The sequence below is a fragment of the Notolepis coatsorum genome, assembly GCF_963971535.1.
Source record: "Notolepis coatsorum genome assembly, chromosome: 17".
Classification (NCBI taxonomy): domain Eukaryota; kingdom Metazoa; phylum Chordata; class Actinopteri; order Aulopiformes; family Paralepididae; genus Notolepis; species Notolepis coatsorum.
In genome coordinates, this window is record NC_140181.1 from 23,455,316 (window position 1) to 23,479,096 (window position 23,781).

Here is a 23,781-nt window from a genome sequence, read left to right on the forward strand (position 1 = left end):
GCACATATGGGCTAGGAATAGGTGCATAAAAACAATAATAGTACATATGTTTGGGTCATTGGACAAAAACCATTATGATATAATCCAATTTTACTTCCAGTAGAGAGATGTGCGAAGCCTGACACTATCAATAACCAATAATATCACTATTTGAACCGTGAAAACCACTAGCTAAAAAGGTTAATGTTAAGAGTCTTACTGTAGGCTTGTGTTCCTCTAGGGCTGTAGCATCCATATCTCTGAAGTCTTCTAGCACATTCTGTAGCCTGAAACACACAAAAACCAGATGATGACCTCATCAGCAAAAGGAAAACCTTGATTGACCTTGTGACTATGGATCCTAATCAAAGGAAAGGCATCTCAGTTATCTGTAACTCCATGGGCTCGGCCAATCCACGTGTCCCTGCCCAAACCCTGCCCTGGGAACATATTCAACACCTGGTACAATTCTCCTCCATCTGTCCCGTCACAGGCTAATTCAATGCACAATTCTACACAGAATCCACTATACGAATGCCAGACTGGCCAACATAATGTTAGGGATGCTGCCTGACATCGGTGCAAACAATTCCTTGCTAATCTCCCTTCACATGTTCTGGTCTTGTGCCAAGTTAATAACGTTCTGGTTGAACATATGAAACTATATATAAGCCGGGCTTATGATGCAGTCATTGCCCCAAACCCTTTATCTGTCATCTTTGGAGTTCCACCCGATACTGGCCTTCTTTATGGCCAGATGTTTGATTCTACTGAATCAAACCCCCCCCCCCCTTCCCACGATTGCTGGATTAAGGACATTCCATATAATATTAAACTTGATAAACCTGACCCAAGTTGGGTGAGGATGTGGTGTGAATTAACCTTAGTCTTCAACTGCTAATATCAATGTCACTCATTCTGAACTGAATCTCTTTGTTTTTACTCTTTCCACCTGTGTTGTGTCCTATTTATGCAAATGTTTCCTTTTATATGTACTTGAATTGTTGAATTTGTAATCACAACGCAAATGAGGGTAAAACCTGAACATTCATTTTGAGAATAAATAAAGGTTTCCCATCAATCAATTAAATCAATGTTCCAAACATTAAACCCCAGCTCACTGGTCACGTTCTGCACGGGACTCAGACTCACGTTTGTTTCCTCTTCCTGCCTCTCCTGGCTCCAACTGTTGGTGCTGCTTGATCCTGAGAAGGTAAAACACATTGACAACTGACAAACTGCATTACAAATTAATATTGGACAACAAAGTAATCTTCTGCATTTTTCTTCTGTGTGTGCCATTGATTACACAGACTGGACAGTGACAATGGTGGTAATGTATGCTATGTTGCAATGGCAGAATTATAAGCACACACTCTAGATTAAAAAGAGGTCCTTCAGGGATGGGTACCGTTCACATTAGAACCGATACGGTACCGGTACCTGTGAATCGATACCGGTACCCAACGGTAAATTTTTTCTGTACTTTAGTCTCTAAAAATGTAATCTACCTACCTCAGTCGTAAAAAAAAGAAATCCAAACTTCAAATAACTACACTTTCGACCGTTTTCGGCTTGCCATTGCCCCGACTGCTTTGTTGTTGAATCAAGTCAAATCCTAGGTAAGCGTATAATATTGTGCGTGTGAACGTTGACATGAAAAGAAAAAAGGTAAAAAAAATATATATATTATATATATATATATATATAAATATATATATATATATTTTTTTATGGTATCTCACGCAAATCGATACTCGGTAGTAGGCTTGGGCGGTATTACGGTATACCAGGGTATTTAGAAATCCCGACGGTATTGAAAACCAATACCGTCAAAATCACAGATCCGTTTCAGTTTATATTACAGTGAAACGGAGTTTTAAAGGTCAACCTTCACGTTGTATTTTTGTTCAATAAACAATGTGGACTAGGCCAACAGTGACTTTCATGAAGAATGGAAAAAAAAGTATTGAAATTGACCCAGTTTTAGCGTTTTTATCAAAAATGTTGTCTGCCCAACACAATCACCACGCACGTGCATATTTTAATCAATGGTTCATAACGTGCGTGTGTAATCGAAATGATCGTCACAACAGGTGCAGGGCACCAGGGGGCTCACCAGGGGGCGCTGAGAGTCACACACAGCTAGTGGCAGGCACTGATTATGCTTGCTACTACTAGCCGAATGAAAATGTATCTGTTTCACCTAACACTATTGCTCCGTGATTATAGCCACCCATCTCTAAAGCCACAACCACGTTACCATATTTGTAATAATGTAAATCATTGTGTCGTTGTACACATATTGTGTTTATAACGTTAGTAGCTAACATAACTTAGCTTGGTAGCTATTGTGCTAACAAAATATCCCGACATCCGGCTCGCTGGCCGGCATGAACGGCCGACCCAAAATGGTTCTCTCCTCTCTGTACACCCCGTCCCCATGGGTACCCTGCCGGGGGGCCCATGGACGCGACAATGGTGGCAGCCTGTAGGGTGTTCGAGCCCGTAAAGGCTAGTGGTACACGATAGCTATGAGCTAACAACGGCCGCCGCTGTTGTCGCGTCCACAAGCTCCTCCGCAGGACACCCGCGAGGACGGGGGCACACAAAGAGGAGAGAACCATAGGCTAACGTCAGTGTAGTGGTCCCGACTGTAGGCAGCAGGGACCATAGGCAGGGACGGCGGAGCTATATAGGCTAACTGTGATGCACCGAGTGGGCCACCATTGAACTAGTACTATGACCCGGACGGGCAAGGCATTTCCTGAAGTGACGTCACGGCCGTGCTAGCTTTTAGATTCGGCTCATTAATATGCACCTGTAGTGACGTCGGTGTTTGATAAGCTTTTTTGATTCGCGCGTGCATGTTATTCGTGCGTGGACCTTTTTAACTCTTTCAGAGTGGCATTTCCGGTGTCAAATGGAAAAAAATAAATAATGAAATTATATACCAATGATGTAAACTACCCATAATTGATCAGTAGGGTTTAACCTGGAGGTTGAGCTTTAACAGTGGTTGGTTGTAGTGCACTGCACACACACGCCAGCAGAGGGCGAGACCAGTCCTCACTAGTGGAGCGACCCGCAGAGCTGGTTGTCTACACACAGGAGGAGGAGGGGAAACCCCACTTCACTGGAAATTAAATGAGAGTCGAGACACGCTTACCGTTGCTGCCTGGTGCTGTGGGCTAACTGGCTGTTCTTAGAGCTAACTGTTGTGTATGTGTATCACAATGGTGGTCACGCTTTACGGTAATGTTGCGACAGTGCTGTGAAAATACCGTAAAGCGTTGTGGTAACGAGAGTGTGTGTTGTTGTGGACTGGTGGAGCAAGCAAATAAACGGTAAAACGTTACGTCGCAGTCCGGTGCGTTTTTGAATACACAATACTAACGTTACTAGGGTGCTGCGGGGCTCCTGGCTACCATTCTGAGAGTTAACGTTAGTATTACTAGGATGCTGCGGGCTTCTGGCTAGTGGCTACCATTCTGAGAGTTAACGTTAGTATTACTCGGATGCTGCGGGCTAACTGGCCATCTCTGCGATTTGTTTACTTGGTAACACGGGTTGTTGCCCCCCCCCCCCCCCCCCGATGAAAATGAAAGTCATACCGTCATATACCGTACACCGGGGTATTAGGTCATCAAGGTATAACGGTGTGAAAAAAATTATACCGCCCAGGCCTACTCTGTAGTACCGACGTGTTTCGGTAAGTACCTTTAAAAGTACCGAATTCGGTACCCATCCCTTCCTTCCGCATGATTGTGTGTCAGATTTGTCACTTAAATCAACAAATCGATGAGTTGACAAATTCCATGACTATGTCGACTTAAAGAGTTTCTTCAGCTGAGGACAACCCTACCCTACATCTACCTCGCAGTGTGGGATGATACAAGACAATTAGTGGAGGACAACAACCCTACCCTACATCTACCTCACAGTGTGGGATGATACAAAACGGATCGTTTCTCCTGTCCAATGTCCCCATAGACTTCCAAAGTATAATTAGCTTGAAAAATACTTTCTCTGCATTTTTACATCATGGGCTCAGCTTGATCCTGAGAGGATAAAATGAACAACAGACAAACTAAACAGACCTTCCAATGCCCTGAGTTAGTTTTATAGAATATATGAAGAAATCATGTGCAGCCAACACATAATACATAATTTTACATCATACTATATAAGTACTACATATTAGGGATGTGCAAGGATATCCGGTTAACCAGTCGTTTTAAATGAACCAGATATTCTTAAAGCAACACGCCAACTTTTGGGGAAATTAGTTTATTTGCCATCTACCCTGGAGTTAGACAAGCAGATACATACCCTTTTCTTCTCTGTGCATGCATTAGGCTTTAGGGAACAGCCACAGCGTTAGCCTAGCTTAGCGTCATTCACTGGAAGTAGGTGTGCCAGTGTAGCCTAGTTCCCAACAGTCACGAAATACACTCCAAAACGTTCCTGTAAACATGTTGTGACCTGTGTATTTACCACGTGGAGAAATAAAAGAAAATAATTAGACATTTTCGTTTTCTAAGCAGATATATACTCGGAACAATTTTTTGCCGAACCACTGCTGCCTGGGCGCACTGATTTCATCACCTCGAAAGCCCAGTTTAAAAAAAAAAAACAGGAAATAAAAAAAAATTCAGTTATTTTTTTTCTCTCCACGTGGTAAATACACAGGTCACTCACAACATGTTTACAGGAACGTTTTGGAGTTGTATTTGGAGCGAATGTTGGCAACTAGGCTACACTGGCACACCTACTTCCAGTGAATGACGCTAAGCTAGGCTAACGGTGCATAATGCATGCACAGAGAAGAAAATGGTATGTATCTGGTTGTCTAACTCCAGGGTAGATTGCAAATAAGCAAATTTCCCAACATGTTGGCATGTTCCTTGAACAGTTAAATAGTTAATTCATATTTTCTATAACATTTTTGTATTCAGTTTATAGGGTGAATGTGTAAACATTTTAAATGAAGTGAACATATGAGACAGCGCATTGTCTACGCGTAGACCGATATGTCTTTGATACAAATTATTGGTTTGAAAACAGTGGGGCGGTCTGTCTAGTGTGTGTAGGAGGTTTGAAAACAGTGGGGCGGTCTGCCTTGTCTATGTACTGTACTGCCTGGTCTATAATCCCCTTGGGGAAATCTGTCCTCTTTATTTGACCCATCCTAACTATTCAGGAGCAGTGGGCAGCCACACAGTGGCCCAGTTGTAGTGCCAGTACCTTGGTCAAGGTCAATGGCAGGATATACCTAGCATGCACGTCTTTTATGGTGTGGGAGGAAACCGGCGCACCCAGAGGAAACCCACACAAACACAGGGAGAACAAGCAAACTCCACACAGAAAGACCCTCTGCTGAGGTTTCAACTAGGGATGCACGATAATTATCGGGCCGATATCAACAATTATGACGTCATCCGGATAAACCTGATAACGTTATTAATAGCTCCGATAATATAATATATTTTTTGGTAAAATAAAAATGCAGTGTGGGTGAATTGGGATGAAGGGCGTTTGTTTTTACTGTAGGCTCCTCCCGTTTTGCCAGTACTGTGGTACGACTGATAGCGTGTGGTTTAGGAAGAGGGCATTTTACACAAATCCAGCGCTCCCTTTCTTGGCTGTGACGTAGCCACGTAAGTTTCTGAAGCAGCGCGGATGTAAACAAAGATGGCGTCGGTAGTGGGAATAGTTTCAGAGGAAAAAAGTTTGCTTGCTATTTGTAACAAATGCAATGCAGAAGTTCCACGAGGAGGGAAAAGGGCAACAACTTATAATACATCCAACCTAACAAGTCACCTGCAACATCACCACCGCTACGATGGTGTGTTATTGTGTTAAAAGCCTACGACGACGCGCGAGCAGCTAAAGCTGCTGCAAATCTAGCCCCTTTCATAACTGTGATGCAACACTCGGTTGAATACGCAGTCACTTATTGCTCCGTAGTAGCCAGGTTAATTTGCACCACCAAGCACTGCTTAAAAGCTAGCGGCTTGAGCCCTTGGGTCATTTCTGTCAAACTTCTTTAATTTAGCAAACGCCTCGTCAATAGTACAAGCGCTGCGGGTTCCTTTGTAGCTGGCTTTGGATTCACAGCTCGCGCGTCGTCGTGGGCTTTTAACACACCATCGTAGCGGTGGTGATGTTGCAGGTGACTTGTTAGGTTGGATGTATTATAAGTTACCCTCTAAACACTGATAGACCCTCTAAACACTGTGATAGACCCTCTAAACACTGTGATAGACCCTCTAAACACTGATAGACCATCTAAACACTGATAGACCCTCTAAACACTGTGATAGAACCTCTAAACACTGTGATAGACCCTCTAAACACTGTGATAGACCCTCTAAACACTGATAGACCCTCTAAACACTGTCTATCACAGTGTTTAGAGGGTCTATCACAGTGTTTGTCGGGTCTATCACAGTGTTTAGAGGGTCTATCACAATGTTTAGAGGGTCTATCAGTGTTTAGAGGGTATTGACGGATTGTGAATTTTCTGATTCAAATTATATTTATTTAGAAAAATAAATATGGTCACTTTATCAGTCAAAACTGTTGTCTTGGCTTTGTTTTGTTCATAGTAGTAACGCTCATGTCATGATAAATCTGGTTAGGTCAAAACTACAGGAATATACATTTAAAAAAAAATTGTATATCGGTTATCGGGCTTGAGGAGCATAAAGTTATCGGTATCGGGGTCAAAATCAATATCGTGCACCCCTAGTTTCAACCCAGGACCTTCTTGCTGTGAGACAAAAGTGCTAACCACCGTGCCACTGTGTGTGTGAGGCAGACAGGCAGGCTTGTGTGTGTGTGTGTGTGTGTGTGTGTGTGCTGGTGAGGCAGACAGGCAGGCTTGTGTGTGTTAGGGGTGGACTGTGGACGATATAAACGGTATGGAGGTGGTTGTATTTGTGTAAACAACCTCATGTGTGCACATAGTTTTAATATTGGATGTGTTCATGTTATAAATATGTTTATATTCCACATGTTATGTGAGACCATTTTATTTCAGCTTAAGATAAATGCATCATTTCATACTACATCCCTGCATGTCTAAGACCAAACAGTTCATACTATGTCTGAGACTAAACAAATACAGACAAACAGGCCACACTGTTCATCTGTAAAACAAGCCCATCCTATGGCAGCGCCTCTCGACAAGCTCCGTGTCTAGAGGTCGCAAAAAGGTTGACAATGCATTTAATTTATATGCAGCATGCAATTTCATAAATCTCTATTTTTGTGTGATTTTGGCATTTTCGGGCATGAAGGGGTTAATATCTTAAAATGCCCAAGGGATATCACCGAGCACCCTCTTGTATTTTGAAGAGGTACCCCCAAGCTCCAAGAAACTGCAAAAAAATAAATTGCAACCGACAAAACAAGGTTCACCTATAAAATCAGGCTATGGCTCCCGGACTAATGAAGGTTATCGAGCCAACTGAACTAAACCCTGCCCTCGACCAGGTTCAAACTTTCTGATATGTTGCCATAGCTACCGTAATTCCTCTAATAGTAACCGGGTCTCAAATACAAGCCGGGTCTCTATTAATGGCCGGGTGCGCTCTTGAGCTAAGCAATTATAAGCCGGCCTCCTAATACAAGCCGGGTTACTAATATACTGAGCTGCATACTGAGCTGCTAAGGTAAAGTTACTTGATTTCACTTTGAAAACGTTGAAATGACCAGTGACCACCTGTAATTGCACTGTTTACTATTTCATACAGTACTTGGTTTCAATAAATGAACCCAGTACATTTTACTGGGTTCAAACTGACACAAAATGTTGATTTATTCATTATGATCCGTTTGAAAATTTGAAATATAGGCCTCCCTCTTATACAGGCCTCCTCCTAATACAAGCCTGGTACCCGCTACAGTTGAAACAAAACAAGCCGGGGTTACTATTAGAGGAATTACGGTATTTAGAAAATCCGACGTCAGGGGACGGAAAGGTCTGGCTTAAGTCAAGCTATGCTGAAAATGATCCGGCTAACTCAAGTTAGCCAGGTACGAGGAACGGGGCCCAGTAGGCCTCGTCTACATCGCAGCATTTAGGACCCCAATGTTGATAGCATTGATTTAGAACCCCTTCCAGCCAAGAATAAAACATTCACCCAGACTATGGCAGAGACGGTTTCAAAGTAACAATAACATTTGAAAAAGGACCCACGTTTATTTCCTGTTGCAATGTTTGCTAATGCAATAGTTGACAGGAAACACACTTGGGTCCAAAGTGTTCCCTAGCAGCAGAATATTAAGCATATATTTTAAAAGACATTATGGAGGCGGTTGTATTTCTGTAAACAACCTCATGTGTGCACATAGTTTTAATATTGGATGTGTTCATGTTATAAATATGTTTATATTCCACATGTTATGCGAGGCCATTTTATTTCAGCTTAAGAGAAATCATTTCATACTACATCCCTGCATGTCTAAGACCAAACAGTTCATACTATGTCTGAGACTAAACAAATACAGACAAACAGGCCACACTGTTCATCTGTAAAACAAGCCCATCCTATGGCAGCGCCTCTCGGCGAGCTCCGTGTCTAGAGGTCGCAAAAAGGTTTGACAACCATGTTTACCTTGAATTAAAAAAGTAGGCTTAAAGGAAAACTCCAACATTTTGGGAAATTAGCTTATTTGCCATCTACCCTGGAGTTAGACAAGAAGATACATACCTTTTTCTTCTCTGTGCATGCAGTAGGAGTAGGAAGATGTTGGGAACTAGGCTAATGGAGGAACCTACTTCCAGTGACTGACGCTAAGCTAGGCTAACGGTGCACGTCTTTCCTACTCCTACTGCATGCACAGAGAAGAAAAAAGGTATGTAATCTTCCTGTCTAACTCCAGGGTAGATGCCAAATAAGTGAATTTCCCAAAATGTTGGGAGTTTTCCTTTAAGTAAATAGAAACGCCAATCCACTCACCCTGCCCTGTTCAGAGTGCGGTAGTAGCCCCCCAGCAGCCTCCTCATTGGGCCTCCCACTGCCTCCATAGCCCCCGGCCTGGGGGAGATTCCCCTGTCTCTCCACCCCCGCCTCCACATAGGGGCACACAGCCGTAGCCGGCCCGGCACAGTCCGTCTTGGCCTCCTCTAGGAATATGTGTGGCAGAGGAGGCTCCGGGTGCATGTGCCCTTCCGCCGTGATAGGCTTCCTTCGCAAGGGGGACACACACCCCTCGTCGCTGGGTTTGGGGGTCCCCTGGGCGGGGGAGTGAGCCGCCGCCTCCAGGCTGAGTCGAGATAAGTCTGGGTTACGGAGCGAGCAGGCCCGCCTGGGGCTGAGCGAGACCGGCCCGCCGGCCTGGGGGAGAGCGGGGAGAGGGGCAGAGTGCTCCCCTGGGAAGGAGACAGGGGGTAAGGCACAGAAGGGTGACGTGGGGTCAGTAGGTCCCGAATGGAGACCTTCTTCCTGCTCTTTCGCGCTGACCTGGAGGAAAGAGGTATATATGGTGTCCATGAAAGAGGTGTAGGGGTCGATGACTCCGCCAGAGCACACCGAGGCCCCATGGCACCCTCGCTGCGGGGGCAGGGTGGGGTCTGGGGCAGAGATAGGGGTAGGGGTGGGGCAAGGGCTGGGCACCACCTCCGGAGCTAGCTGATTGGTTGGAATGTCCTCGTGAGGGGCAGGGTTGTGGGTTTCTTGCAACGGGATTGGCTTGTCTCCCTCTGAGGGCGGTGCGATATTTAGCTGGATGAGTATAAAAAAAAAAAAAAAAAAGACACGATGGATGAGAATGAATTCATGCATTAAAAAAAATATAAAAATCAAGCATCAAGGTTCTATGATTAAAAATAATTTTACAAATTCCTGTGATATTCCTGTTTCAACATCAATTACCCTGATGAAGACAGTTCACTGTTGAAACGTTGGTGAATAAAATAACCAAAATAGAGCTTGCTCGCTAAATCCTACAGATTGCCATGATTAGCCAAGCATTTAGAATCAATAGGACATTTCAATCAAATCACCAGATTCCCAAATATTCCCAGCCGGAGCAGCTTTGGGGTCCTACCTGTATGTTGTTGATCAGGTTGATGGCTCCATCAGGGCCCTGGAGCAGAGGCATGCCCAGATGGGAGGCCTGGACCGGGGGTAGGAGGAGAGGGCCGGCCCCTAGACCCAGCATGCTGTGGAGGCTGGCGAGGCTAGACAGGTCCCCTACAAAACACACACACAGATGTTGATTTCATGGCGGTTAACAACTGCAATATGGGGAGTAGGCGAGTAATGTTAGAGTTCAGTTGAAACGGCGCATAATCGATTACTCACACCCGTCCCTAGTGGGGAGGCAGTGGAATTACACACGTGAGAGCTGCCCAGTACAACTGTACTCTCAGTGGGAAGGGGTTAAATGCTTTGCTCAAGGACACTTCAGCAGTGGGCGTTGGGGGGAGTCTCGATCGGTGGGTGAACACTTTCAAATATCACACATTATGGCCAATTAGAAAAAGACTACTGGTCCAGAACATATTCTGAAGATCTAATGCAGGGGTTCTCGACCCAAAACATTAAGCAGATTTCTTATGCCCATAATCTTACACATATATACACCAAAGCTATAAACGGTCTTGAGCAAATAATTTTTTTTAACTCAAAGTTATAGAGTTAAAAGAGTTGAGATGTGTGATGTCATTGTGATGTCACATATCCCGATAGCATTAGATGCGGCTCAGTGAGATGATAAAGGTCACTGCATAAGCCTGTCCACAAAAAGCATATAATCCACAGTCCCCGAATCCACGGTGAGTCCTCTGATCATCTGAATTCCGCACGTCATTGGAAACAAGCAACCCCCCCCCCCCAGCTTTAAAATTAAATTGGCAGCCATTGTGCCCACGTGGCCCACAGCTGGCTGCTACACATTGGAGAGGGAGGAGGCAATTTCCTCTCTAGAATGCAAATCGCTTCGAGTGTCTAGAAAATCGCTTGATAAACGCACCGGTTCATTCATTCATTCGTTCTCCAGATGGCGCATGTTATGTAATGTAATGCGAGTGAACGTAAAGCAGCATTTAGACTGCAGTGATTTAAAAACACTACTCCGATTGGTACTGCATCTGTCAAGAAGGGAGGGGTGCATATTCTGTTCATTCAACTGCATTTTCCAAATTCAAAACATGGGGGATTTGCTTAGATGTTGTTGGGTGATGATAACAAAAAAGAAACTATTCATGTGAGTAACACGTGAGAAAAAAGCTCAAATGTTGTACAAGGAACATGGACACAGTGTGGTATAGATGTGAGAGCGATGCAGGCTTCGCAGGGAGGAGCAGCGGTTTGAGTAAACATGTCTTAAAGGGGACATGCATTATAAATGGCTTTTTTCTGTGTTTAGCATGGTTTTATAGTAATACGGGTTAGTATCAATGAGTCTGTGTCTCTAATTACCATATTGACTAATCAGTCTAGTCTAGAGGTCACGAGATCCTCCCTCACTCAACTAAGCTGTTCTGATTTGACGGTTTTGCTGACGTTAATATAGCACTGATTTGCATAACTAACGCCCCCTCTATGGTTGACAGCGAAAGCAAACAGAGCGAGGCAGATAGTGTAACCAGACACTTCCTCAAACAGAGCGAGGCAGACAACGAGCGAGTGAGAGAGAGGGAGAGAGAGAGATAGAGAGGGAGAGAGAGAAAGAGGAGCTTCTGTCAGGGAAACAAACCACGCACGAGGAAGCAGCAGTAGCACATACTCTAGGGCAGGGGTCCCCAACCTTTTTTGAACCAAGATCTACTTTTTAATTTACCACCTAGCCGAGAGCTACCAGCCAAAATTGTATATTGTAAGCAGTCATTTGAGGCTTTATAAAAGCAGCATAATGAACACAAATCTGTCAGTGCCGAGTCCGACCTCACCTTAAATAACAAACAGCATTGCTTGTTGTAGTTAACAAGGAGAGGCAGAGTTGATTTTGCAAAAAAAAAAAAAAAAAAAAAAAAAAAAAAAAATTATATAATCTAATTTTATGAATCGAGATCTACTCAAAATCAGCCCGCGATCGACTGGTTGGGCACCACTGCTCTAGGGCATACTCTTTATGTTGTGGGACTTGTACAGCACTTTGTTCAACTTAGTCAGTGCTGTAAAGTTTAAACCTTTTTAAATCTTAGACAAACAAAACACTTTGCTTTCATGAAATATTGTAAGCCGTCATTTGAGGCTTTATAAAAGCAGCACAATGAACACAAATCTGTCAGTGCCGAATCCGACCTGAACTTAAATAACAAACACCATTGCTTGTTGTAATTAAGAAAGAGAGGCAGTATTTAAGTATTTAAGACAGCCCTAACACACTCATTTACACACAACCTGGGCCTCGCGGGGGGAAGCAGCAGTAGCACACACTCATTTACACACAACCTGGACCTCGAGGGGGGAAGCAGCAGTAGCACACACTCATTTACACACAACCTGGACCTCGAGGGGAAGCAGCAGTAGCACACACTCATTTACACACAACCTGGACCTCGAGGGGAAGCAGCAGTAGCACACACTCATTTACACACAACCTGGACCTCGAGGGGAAGCAGCAGTAGCACACACTCATTTACACACAACCTGGACCTCGAGGGGAAGCAGCAGTAGCACACACTCATTTACACAAAGTGCTTATGGGCGGAGCCAGGCCAACACAGCCTGAAATCCAAAGTGAGAAAAATGTGGCTTTTGAGTACTTGATTAGAAATATAAAACAATGAATTTCTTTGAATAAAAGCTTACAGATGTGTTCAATAGACTCACAGGAATTGTGTAAAGTTGCCCAAATAGCGCTAGGAATAGCAATGCATGTCCCCTTTAAGTGAAGTACAGGATGTGACGTCACTATTCCACATGTAGCACAACAATGCAGAAAGAGCCGAAAACACAGATGGAAGCTTTGAAGCATCACACACATCTTGACATCTCTGGGCAGTGAGTGAGAAGTTGAAGCATTGTTCTCCTCCTCTTCCATCACCACATAGTCAATTGAGCAAACTTACTGTAAAGCCCAGGCAAAAAAAAACACTCCTGCCCAGCTAAAATGTGAAATACTATCAAATGGTTTATTTAAACCAGCATGAATATTGCTTGTATAAAAACTGGGTTATCGAATAACATAAATTATAAATCATTCATTTGATCTAGCGCCAAGAGACACCTCTAGTGAATGTAACGGTGCTCAAGAATCAAGAGGTTTATTTGTCACATACATACCAGGGCATACAGTGAAATGCGGGTAGTGAATGCAAAGAGGAATGAGACCCTTTTCAGCACGTCCAGCCCAGCATTGGACAGCGCCCTGAGCCCACACACACTAGTGCACTGCAACCTTGCCCAAGCCCGACGGGGCCCTACCCGACCCGACGGGTTCGGGCTGGGTAGGGCTTTGTTTTTAAATAAATAATTCGGGCTCGGCCGGGCCGGGCAGTGCCCTCTTTAAATTTTTTTTTTTTTTTTTCTCCGTTCGCTATACTCATATAACTAGGGTTATAGGATAACCTTAAGTTTCTGTTTCATTTTCGCGTAACGTAGTGCTGTCATCAGAGCGTGAATGCCTCGTGTCTGAGGAGTCAAGATGTATAGGTTAACAGATAAAATAGTCAAGGGAAAGTTGCATTTTTGGAAACATTTGGATGTCTCCCTCCGCAGCCTGCAGGGATAACTCGAGGGGAGCGCGCGGCTCAGGTGGATGATGAACAAATTAACCAGACCGAAGCGGCATAGGTTGAAGTTGGAATATAGCCAGTTGGCAAATGTTTTAATTTGTTCTTGGATGTTAACGTTGTTAACGTTGTTCAACGCCTTGCTGACATCAACACAGCGAAGTGGTGAGTTTGATTATTATTATTTGCTGGTGTCTGGGGTGACGTCGCTGCTGCCCTGTTCTGTTGCGCTTTCATTATATAAATGTTGCTCTGCTCGAAATCTGATTTATGTTTTCCGTTTGTTTGTACAGTGACTGAGTAGGCTATTGTGTCGTGTGTGTGTGTGTGTGTCAAAGAAGATTCCATATAGCCTTCAAATTACGAGTTTTACGAGGCTGACTCGCGCTGGGAAATAGAATTTGCGAAAAAAGGCTATATAATGGTTGTTAGTTTTCAGCATGATAATGTGTTATTTAGTTAGACCTATTGGACATTTTCGTTTTTGTTTATTTATTAAGTTAATATATAAACAGTGTTTAGAATATTTAAAACAAAAAAATTAAATAATTTTTGGCTATATGTTATAATATATAATAAATGTTTCTTTCGTTTTCACTATCTGTTATTTAGGTAGACCTATTGAACATTTTCGTTTTTGTTTATTTATTAAGTTCATATAAAACCGTGTTTCGAATATTTAAAACAAATTAAAAAAATAAATTAATAATAAATAATTTAAAAAAAATCTGGTTTTCACGCGGGCTAGGGCCTAAAATATTATTTACAGTCGGGCTTATTTTCGGGCAGGGCCTGAAGTTCACGGGCTCGGGCTGGGTACGGGCTTCATTTCAAGGCCCTTGCAGACCACTAACACACACACTCATCAGCTCCTGTGCACGTTCTGAGGCTTGTTTTTCAGCACTGGACAGCGCCCCCTGAGCTCACACACACACTCATCAGCTCCTGTGCACGTTCTGAGGCTTGTTTTTCAGCATTGGACAGCGCGCCCTGAGCCCACACACACACTCATCAGCTCCTGTGCACGTTCTGAGGCTCGTTTTTCAGCACTGGACAGCGCCCCCTGAGCCCACACACACTCATCAGCTCCTGTGCACGTTCTGAGGCTTGTTTTTCAGCACTGGACAGCTCCCAGAATTTCAGGTGATCCTTTTTCTCTGTGCCGCCATTGATGAGCAAATGTGACTGACATTTGAATGGAGAAGAGCCATATTTTGACAAGGTCAAATCTCTCGTTTGAAAATCTGTGGCGGAGGACAGCAAAAGTTTAAATACTTCAACTTTTACCATGGTGTAATTCTGCGGTCACCTTCAATGTTGAGATTATACCTTTAATCTCTCGTCCAAAAAAACCAAGATATCTGGTTAGGTGTCAACCATCTACTGCCACAGCTAGACACAGCATTATTGTCCACCAGTGGCGAACGCTTTAGCTAAAGTCGTCCACCAGATGGCGTATGTTATGTTGTGTTATGTAATCAGCGGATGGTAACTGACCTAAGACGGTAGGGTTGAGCAGGGAGGGTAGGAGCTGCTGGAGGATGGGGTTGTCTTTCGCCTGAAGAGACAGGGGGATCAGGGTGTCGACGCCGTGGTCAGAGGTCACCTAAAGAGAGAGAGAGAGGGAGAGGAGAAATATGAGAAAAGAGATAAAGAGAAGAGGGTGTCACTCGAATTAGAGCGGAGGCACGTCACTGAAGGTGTTATAAAGATGTCATTTATTTATTTTTCTTTTCTTTTCTTCTTTTTAATTATTTTTATTTATGTACGAGCTATTTTACTGGAGGTACCAATGAATGTACGTATTATTTCTGTATGACAACAGTAAAAACAGACTCAAAGATGCTAAGAGAGAAAAGGGGAGGGGGGAGGGGGGATGTGGGTATACTTGTATAAACTTGTGGAGAAAAGGAATTAAGAATAACTGACGACAATGAAAACCTGAAATGTGTACTGTAAAACCCAATAAAAATATTGTATAAAAAAAATAAAAAAAATGTGATCTTATATATATAGTCTACTGTCTATAATCTGTAGCGCTGTCCCCATGTGCTGTATGCAAGGTCATGATATTGTAGCATGATATGCCTTTGCAGCAATGTCACCCACACAAAATATTGTACATTCATTGAATCTTCTTTTTCTTCGTATTGCAGAAATTCAACCATGGTTGATAAGTGTTAGTTTCAGTACATGCGAGTCAAAAATCTGTCTTACTGATGAAGATGTAGACATGCACAACTCCCATTCATAGACAGACAGACAGACAGAATGTAACCAACCAACCCATACAGATCAAATGGTGCAAGAGGATCGCTGTTAAAAATAGTTTAGGGTAACCCAACTGAGCCATTTAGGAAAAGGGTTAATGGTTTTTTTACGGAAACAGTGGCACTTAAAAGGAAAGGGGAAAACAATGGAACAGTTAAGGCAAAGGGTTAATGAGTCTTGTTCACAGGAAGCTAGGAGGAAGGTAGCTATATAGGAGACAGAGGGAGCCTACCTGAGGTGGGGTATGCTGGGTTTGCTGTGCGGGACCTAGCTGGGTGGGGGTATGCGGGTGGAGCTCGGCAGAACCCAGGGCGGCGCTTAGCATGGCGGGGCTGAGGGGGAGGAAGGCCGTGGAGGGAGGAGGGAGAGGAGAGTGGAGGAGCAGAGACTGCAGGGCCTGGAGAGAGCCATCGCCCAGGGGAGGGAGGAGCCCCTGGAGGACCTCCAGGAGGCTGGGGCCGTGGAGGGATGAGGGATCCAGGAGGCCAGAGCTCTTGTCCAGAGGGAGGCCGTCCAGCTGGTGCTGCTGCAGGGGGACCTCCAGGCTGAGCTGACTCAGTTGAGCCAGCGCTGACAGAGGCAACATAGCCGCCTGCTGCTGCCCCAGCAGCAAGGAGGCCATCAGTAGAGCCTGGAGGCCCGGCTTCTCCGCCAGCCCGAGGTCAGCCTCCTGCCCTGGGGTAGGGGTGGAGGCCGTGGGGGATGGCAGTGGGTTCAGCAGGCCCAGCAGGTTCAGATTCAGCTCCCCTTGGGCACCGACCAACGAGGGCAACAGAGGAAACAGAGAGTTGTTGTTTATATGTTGGTGTTGTTTGTGTTGCTGGTCTGAGTTCTGCTGCTGAGTCTCTTGCTGTTGGATCATTAAGTGCTGCTGCTGCTGCTCCAGATGTTGCTGTTCGGACAGATTATGCGGAGGGTGTGGCGTCGCAGGGCCAGGAGGCATGTGCCCCTGTTGCCCGCCCAGCCACAGCCCACCTAGGGGCAGCGATGCCAGGATGGTTGGGTCTAAAAGGGAGGGCAGGCCCCCTGTGGACGATAACAGCTGCAGGAGCTGCTCTTGGTTCATGAACGGGAAAGCTTCGGCCAGCGGCAAGGGAGAGGAGGTGTCTCCGAGGGTAGAGGGGACGTGAGGACTGGTGTTGCTCCCAAGGGGAGATGGGTTGGTTGGGCCTAGGGCAAGGCCGTTGTCCCCTGGAGCTTTGGTCACTGTGGAGGTGTGTTGGTTCACACCCACAGCCTCTTCTGGCCCTGCAGGGTGGAGAGAAATATGAATATAGAAAATACAGCAATCTCTAACTATCTAGAGCTCTATATCTAGTCTACAACATCTTATATTGTGGCAGTGGACCCTGCCACAGGCCACCTGATTAGGTACCTCAACTAAAGAGTCAAGTGGCGCACTGTCTTAACTTACATCCAGCCTTATGGGGTACTATGTTTCGGTCAGGTTCGGCCCGTCTTATACAGCTATCTAATTGTACATGTAATCAATTAAATAAACAATTTGGTGGATTCTTTTACAGCACCATGAGCGCAAACATTCTTTATGTGGGCAGCAGCCCGAGTCACTCACTGTCATATAATTTTGCATTATATAAACTCGTTTGAACTCGTTAACACTTTGAGCGCCACTCGCGGCTTATCTCGGGTTTACGATAGTTACGTTGAAAGCCACTCATTTTTTTTAGCGATCTGAAATCATATTGCATCACGCGAGCCTACCCTAGCCTACCCAGGGGCCGCCGGCGATCAGATGTGAAAAAAGCGCCCCCCATCGTCTCCCAGACGGTAAATCACCCTTTTGGAATGGACTCAATGAAAATGGATGGGGAAAAAAAATATTCCAGTCCACATTTTCCAGTCCACTGATGCAGCCGGAGTTACCAGAGTTCATTCTGGATCCTCTGAGCCCCGCGGATCATGAGTTCTACTGTATACACGTTAGATCTATACACTTATCGATTTTTTTGAATGGTGATCAGGAATTGGAATATACCATTTGGATACCATCTGATGTCAGGTAAGGAATCTATGTTATCAGTGTTAGGATAAACAGACTCGTTTTCGAGGAGATATAAGCTTTTTTGTGATATGTGCTCTATCTGTTTCACTGTAAAATCCATGAGGAAATGAAAGCAGCTATTATCAGCGCGCGGCTCGAACGTGCGTGCGTGCACGTATACTATTGATCATCTAGCGTTTATTTGAAAACGATTCATAAATAGGCAGACAAATATCAACGTTCTGGAATATTCCAGTAAAAGGCACAGAATGGGCTGTTTTTCACCTGAAAACGGGTGCTTTTCAAAATGCTCTCAAACGGAAATGAAGCGATAAAAAACCAATCTGCCTTTAACGTTAACATTGGGAGTGGACCGTGGCATTCAAGGGGGTAAAAAGGAAAACACGGCGTGGCGCTCAAAGTGTTAATAATCTAAACATTGATTGATTGTCTGCAGGGAGGAAAAGAAGGTGTGAGACTGCTTGTGCGTTTTCAAAAACACCTTCCGGGGTAGAGATTGTTTAAAACCCCTGTTTGCTAGTACATATCCGTGTACATGGTGACAGACATGGTCTCCTCCATGTCTCAGCGCTAACTTGTGTTTAAATGCACAAATATGGCAAATTTAACTTTTTTTCTGATATGACTGAATAAAACCTTGAACCTTGAAAACTGAAATCGACTAGATTAAAGTGAGACCCTTCTTCAATAAACAATAGCAAAAATAAACCAAGAGGGAGAGTCACTCAGTAAGCCTAATTAAATAAAGAAAAACAAAACATACAGGAACAAAAATAAAAATCTGATCTTTGAGATGAAATAAATATCTATTCGGTTCTATTCTAAAGTGCGACCCTTCCTAAATAAACAAAACGTCCTCTCACCTTTACTACCGATATGTCCCAGTGGAGTCGTCGACACGGTCCCAGTGGTACGGTCCGACGAACCCCCCCCCTCCCCTTGAGGCGCGGTGGAAGAGGCCGCCAACAGGGCCAGGACGTGGTTGCTAAGATCCAGAGGCTTCGGGGAGGCGGACGTCGTCATGGCGACGCCGCCCTGAGAATGACTCAGGTCCACCGTCGTCGCCGACATGCCACTGCCGTCCATGTCTGTCGCCGTGGGGAACCGGGGCGAGGTGTTCCGCAAGGGTGCGTGGGAAACGGAGTCCATTGTGGGAATGTGGTGGTGATTCTGTTGCGTTCTCTCCGAGAGAGACAGCGGCGCGAGGTGATGGGGAGGCGAGTGGGAGTTGGACAGGGGGGTGGACGAGGAGGAGCGTCTCTGTTTCAGATAGGAGGGAGACCCAGTGGACCTGGAGTGAGAGGAGGAGCAGGGAGGAGGAGAGCGGGCCTGCGACGTGGAGGAGAGGGGCGTAGTGTTACCGGTCCGACAGGGAGAGCGAGTCTGGAGGGGTCTGATGATGGAGGAGAGGGAGCCGGGAGAGGAGGAGGGGCGCGGCCGGGGGCTGTGTCTGTTCACACCTCCTCCTCCCGCCGACACGGATCCGAGCTGCGCCGGTGCCGAGTGTGAAGCCAGAGCGGAGGCCTGAGCGTTCTGGACGCTCAGCAGGTGCAACAGAGCGGAGAGGGGCTGGGTCGGGGGATCCAGGCCGAGGGGAGGGCCGGAGGCCGCGGAGCCGAGGCCTGTAGTGAAATCCAAGGCCTCCATTTGTCTAAGAGGCCCGGCGAGGGGCATCGGCGGGCGGGCGGAGAGCCTGGGCATCTGGCCGGGGAGCAAAAGATGGTGGTGGTGGTTCTCCAACATGGCGACGTTATGGCTCTGTGCGGACGAGGTAGAGGAGGAGTGCAAGGAGGAAGAGGAGAGGTTGATGACGGCAGAGGAGGTGAGGTCCACCGGTGGGGTTCTCCGCGGTCCGTTAGCCAGCTGTTGGGTCTCCCTTAGCATGCTGAGCACCGTGGGGGAGCGCCGCTGCCTCTTCCTGTGCGAGGCGTTGCGCTCCGCCACCGGGGGGAGGTGGTGCGAGGAGGAGGCGGCGAGGGACTGGGCTAGGGGGTGGGATGGAGGGAAGAGGAGGGAGGAGGCTGCCGCCAGCGAGGAATGGGGAGGAGGCCGAGTAGTAGTAGCGATGGAGGGAGGGGGGTAGTTGTTGTGTAAAGTGCTGTTTGTTACCTTCAACGACTGCTGCTGCTGCTGTGTCTCTTTCACGGCCTCCAGAGGGGTGGTCTGGCTCGCCACCTGGGCCTTGGCAGCCGCAGACAGGAGGGTGCTGGCGGGGAAGGAGCTGGGGGGGAAGGAGCTGGGGTGTGGCTGTCTGCCTTGGTGGCTGTGGTGATGGTTGAGAAATGGCCCCAGGGGCAAGCCAGAGGGTCCCGCGGTGTTCAACCCAAAACCTGGAGGCACTGCACTGGGGCCAGTGCCCACAGGAGCCTTGGAGGGCTTCAGGTTGCCACCTTTATCCAGCGCCAGGGAGAGGATGTGAGGGCTGCTGCTGCTTTGGTTGGCGAGGAGGGCGGAGGGGTTGGCAGGGAACAGGAGGTGGTGGTGGTGGTTGTTAGTGCTGCTGTTGCCCGAGTTCTTAAACTGCTCCAAGATGTCCTCCAGTTTGTACTTGGGGAAGTGCAGGCCGGGGTTGGGGGAGCCCCCGGGGAGAGGGGAGGAGGAGGAGCGGGGGGAGGAAGAGGAGGATTTCCTCCTGTGGGGGAAATTACTCGCCATCGCTCCCGCTCCTCCCCCCTGCTCAGAGAGGGAGGAAGAGGAAGCGGAGGGGTGGCGGGACCTCGGGTGAGGAGACACACAGTTCATGTTACCAATGAGAGACGGCGAGGGGGAGAGAGCGGGGGAGAGGGGGGACCCCTGCACAATGACACTGTGAGGATGATGGTGCGGTCCTCGTCCTCCCCCGACACCAGCAAGGGTCACGGGGGAAGAGGGGGGCGGGGGAGAAGAGAGAGGCCCCAGCCTGGGCGACCCAGGTGTGTCTGGGGTTTTGGGTGTCGATCTTTGACCTTGGCTGAGGTTCTGAGGCGTCGGCGTACGGGGCGACCTCTGGGAGGCGCTGCCACCGGGGAACGGAACGCCGGGGGAGGAGGCGGTGGAGGAGGCGGTGGAGGAGGAGGAGGAGGAGGAAGAGGAGGTGGCGGGGAGAGGAGGAGGATGCTGGAGACGCCTCAGTGCATCCAGAGGGTGGTGGGAGTTAGTGCTAGTGTGTACGAGAGGGGAGGAACCATTGTATGGGAACATGAATTGGGGGAAGGTTTTGGGGCTGGCACAGGGGGCGGGGCTGAGGTTGCTGCCGGGGCGGACGGGGACCAGATGGGGTTTGGATTGGTAGGCGCCGCGGTCCTCCTCGTCCCGATCCACTCGTATCCTCTTTGGATCTCGGGTCTCCACGGCACCACTGTTGACCTCTGGAGGTGGATAATGATAATACAATATTAAATTAAAATAAAACATTTCCATAATTTCTTTTATATATAAAATCCATTTACCAATATGTATATATGTTATATAACCATTGATAATGCTAAGTAGGGTGAGCATTTCAACCTGATACAGATAGGGGTTTAAAACACTCTATAGTGCTGCCCTTATAGTAACATGTGCTCCTAAAAACAAATAAGAAAAAAGGACCACATGCAAAGTAGGAATCTGCATTTTAAATTATTTTCACAGATCCTGCTCCTTCAGTTCTGTGTGCTCGTGAATTTTACAACTAAAAGCAAATACGCTCCTTGGGACAAAATGTCACCATATATCAGCTCTGTAATACACTATACTTAACTACACAAATGCAGAACCACAATACGGTCATACATCATAAATTCAACTATATACTAGGCCTGTCCCCAACTAAGGATTTATATAGTCGACTTTGATTGGGTGAAATTTGCAGATAGTCGACTGGTAGTCATTCCATTTGGGCTGTGGGGGGTGCTTAATGTCTGAAGAAGTCGACTGAAGGCTTCTTGTCCTCTGCGAAAGCATGCAATTGGTCCACTGATGGATACATCTTGATATGTCTAGTGTGTGAAATCCTCTTAAATTTTTGTGCATTCAACTAAGAGGTTGGCAGTCAACTACGGCTCCTTTCGATCGATTAGTAGAGTATTCGACTAGCCGAGGTCAGCCCTACTATATATACACAGGCAATATATAAAATGTCATAGTGTACTGTATGAATTTTGTATTGTATGTGTATAGTCAATATAATTATTAATTATTATACTATATGTGGTTCCGGTGAAACAATACAAGCAATCAAACAGGATTCCAGGCAGCCATGCTAAATCAATAATGCAAACAGAGCATTGTTTTTCTTTAACATTTCCACATCATTTTATTTTAGAATTCTAACATTATGAATGAATGAATGAATGAATGAATGAATGAAAGATCATTGCATTTATATAGCGCTTTCCTAGACACACTCAAAGCGCTTTTTACAATGTAGGATGGAAATGGCCTCCTTCACCACCACTGTGTGTACCCAACCTTGGGCTACACAGGCTCAATGGCTGCCATACCTTGGCACCAGGCACACATCACGCTACACAATGGCTGAAAGGCACATGAGACAGGGATTGATATCAGCCAATTGAGGGAGAGGGATGATTAGGTGGCCAGGATGTCGGAGACCTGATTAGGAATTTGGCCAGGAACGCCAGGGCACCCCCCTACCCTTTCAGTAACTTTTAGTGTCCAGTGGCAAATTGTGTGGGAACAGCTTTGAACATCAGTGTGTTTCCTGTCAGCTATTGTATCAGCAAACACTGCAACAGGAAATAAACTTGGGCGGCGCATTTAGAATGTTTATGTTGTCAAGTTAGAAAAGGCCTATAATATTTGTGAATACTATTAGAGCCAGGTCTAGAGTTAAAGGTGCTATAGATAACATTTGTATGTAGAGTACCGGTAATCATTAAAAAAGAAAATCCAGGGCGGTTAGGTGGCGTAGCGGAGATTGCGTTCGTCACCAACCCCGGAGCTGTGAGCTGGAAGCTGGATTCGCCTGTTCGAATCCAGCTCACAGCTCCGGGGTTGTCACCAGCTTGGCTGGCCGTTCACACTAATACAATTGGCTGTATTAGAGGGTGGGAGAAGCTGGCGGGGTGGGTCCGGGTCGTTGTAAACAGCGACTCCTACAGTTCGGTCGGGGCGCCTGCTAAGCGCGGATAGGACCTGAGTGGGATAGTGTGATCCTTCCACACGCTACGCCCTCTCAGGGAGGATCCGCGCTGCCAGGTGAAAAGAAGCGGTTGATTGGCTGGACGTGTGTCGGAGGAAGCATGTGATAGCCTCCACTCTCCCAGATGATCTGACTGTGGGGGGTAAGTGCGCAGCGACCAGGAAGGGGATTGGGAATTGGCATACGACTAACATTGGGATGGGAGAAAATCGGAGGAAAATGGAGGGGGAAAAAGATAAATAAAAATAAATAAAAATAAAAAATCCAAAGATTTTTTAGAAAGGTGCTGAATAAAAGTATTGATTCCTCCCACATTCTGAAGTTACATTCTGAAGTTACTAATGCAAAAAATTTAAATCACTTTTAGTGCTAATGAAATAGAGTAACAGAGGTCTGAACTTGTGTACTCACATTTTTCTGTAGTGGTTGCAAGATTCCATGTTCCAATATTCCAGCATAGAGGTATAAGCTGGAAAACACTGGTGGTTTCATAGCCTGAAGTCTTATGTAGTACAGGTCCGAATTTGATAAAAAATTCGTTCAGAAATGAGTCTTTGAGAGACGTCCGAATAAAACCGACGACAAATGAAAAGCGTTCCAAAATCCATTTCCTTATCCACCGCCGTGTGTTCTGAAGTCTGATTCACTTCTGGTTTTCGCTCGTCAACTTTCACCTAGTTCCCTTATTCG

The 23,781-nt window shown here is 46.1% G+C and overlaps 1 protein-coding gene across 2 annotated transcripts in view; it reads right to left on the reverse strand.

Annotated features, from left to right (window-relative positions):
• Positions 1-23,781, reverse strand: part of mbd6 (methyl-CpG binding domain protein 6) — a 43,847-nt gene that overhangs the window by 4,101 nt on the left and 15,965 nt on the right. For both annotated transcript variants that reach the window (XM_084333785.1, XM_084333786.1), the window contains exons 6-12: positions 18,830-21,313; positions 16,176-17,191; positions 15,170-15,278; positions 10,039-10,184; positions 8,949-9,713; positions 1,132-1,184; positions 200-266 (exon numbers count right to left, since the gene is read on the reverse strand). In XM_084333785.1, the coding sequence (XP_084189911.1) occupies positions 200-266; positions 1,132-1,184; positions 8,949-9,713; positions 10,039-10,184; positions 15,170-15,278; positions 16,176-17,191; positions 18,830-21,313 (4,640 nt within the window). The remainder of the gene's footprint in view (positions 1-199; positions 267-1,131; positions 1,185-8,948; positions 9,714-10,038; positions 10,185-15,169; positions 15,279-16,175; positions 17,192-18,829; positions 21,314-23,781) is intronic.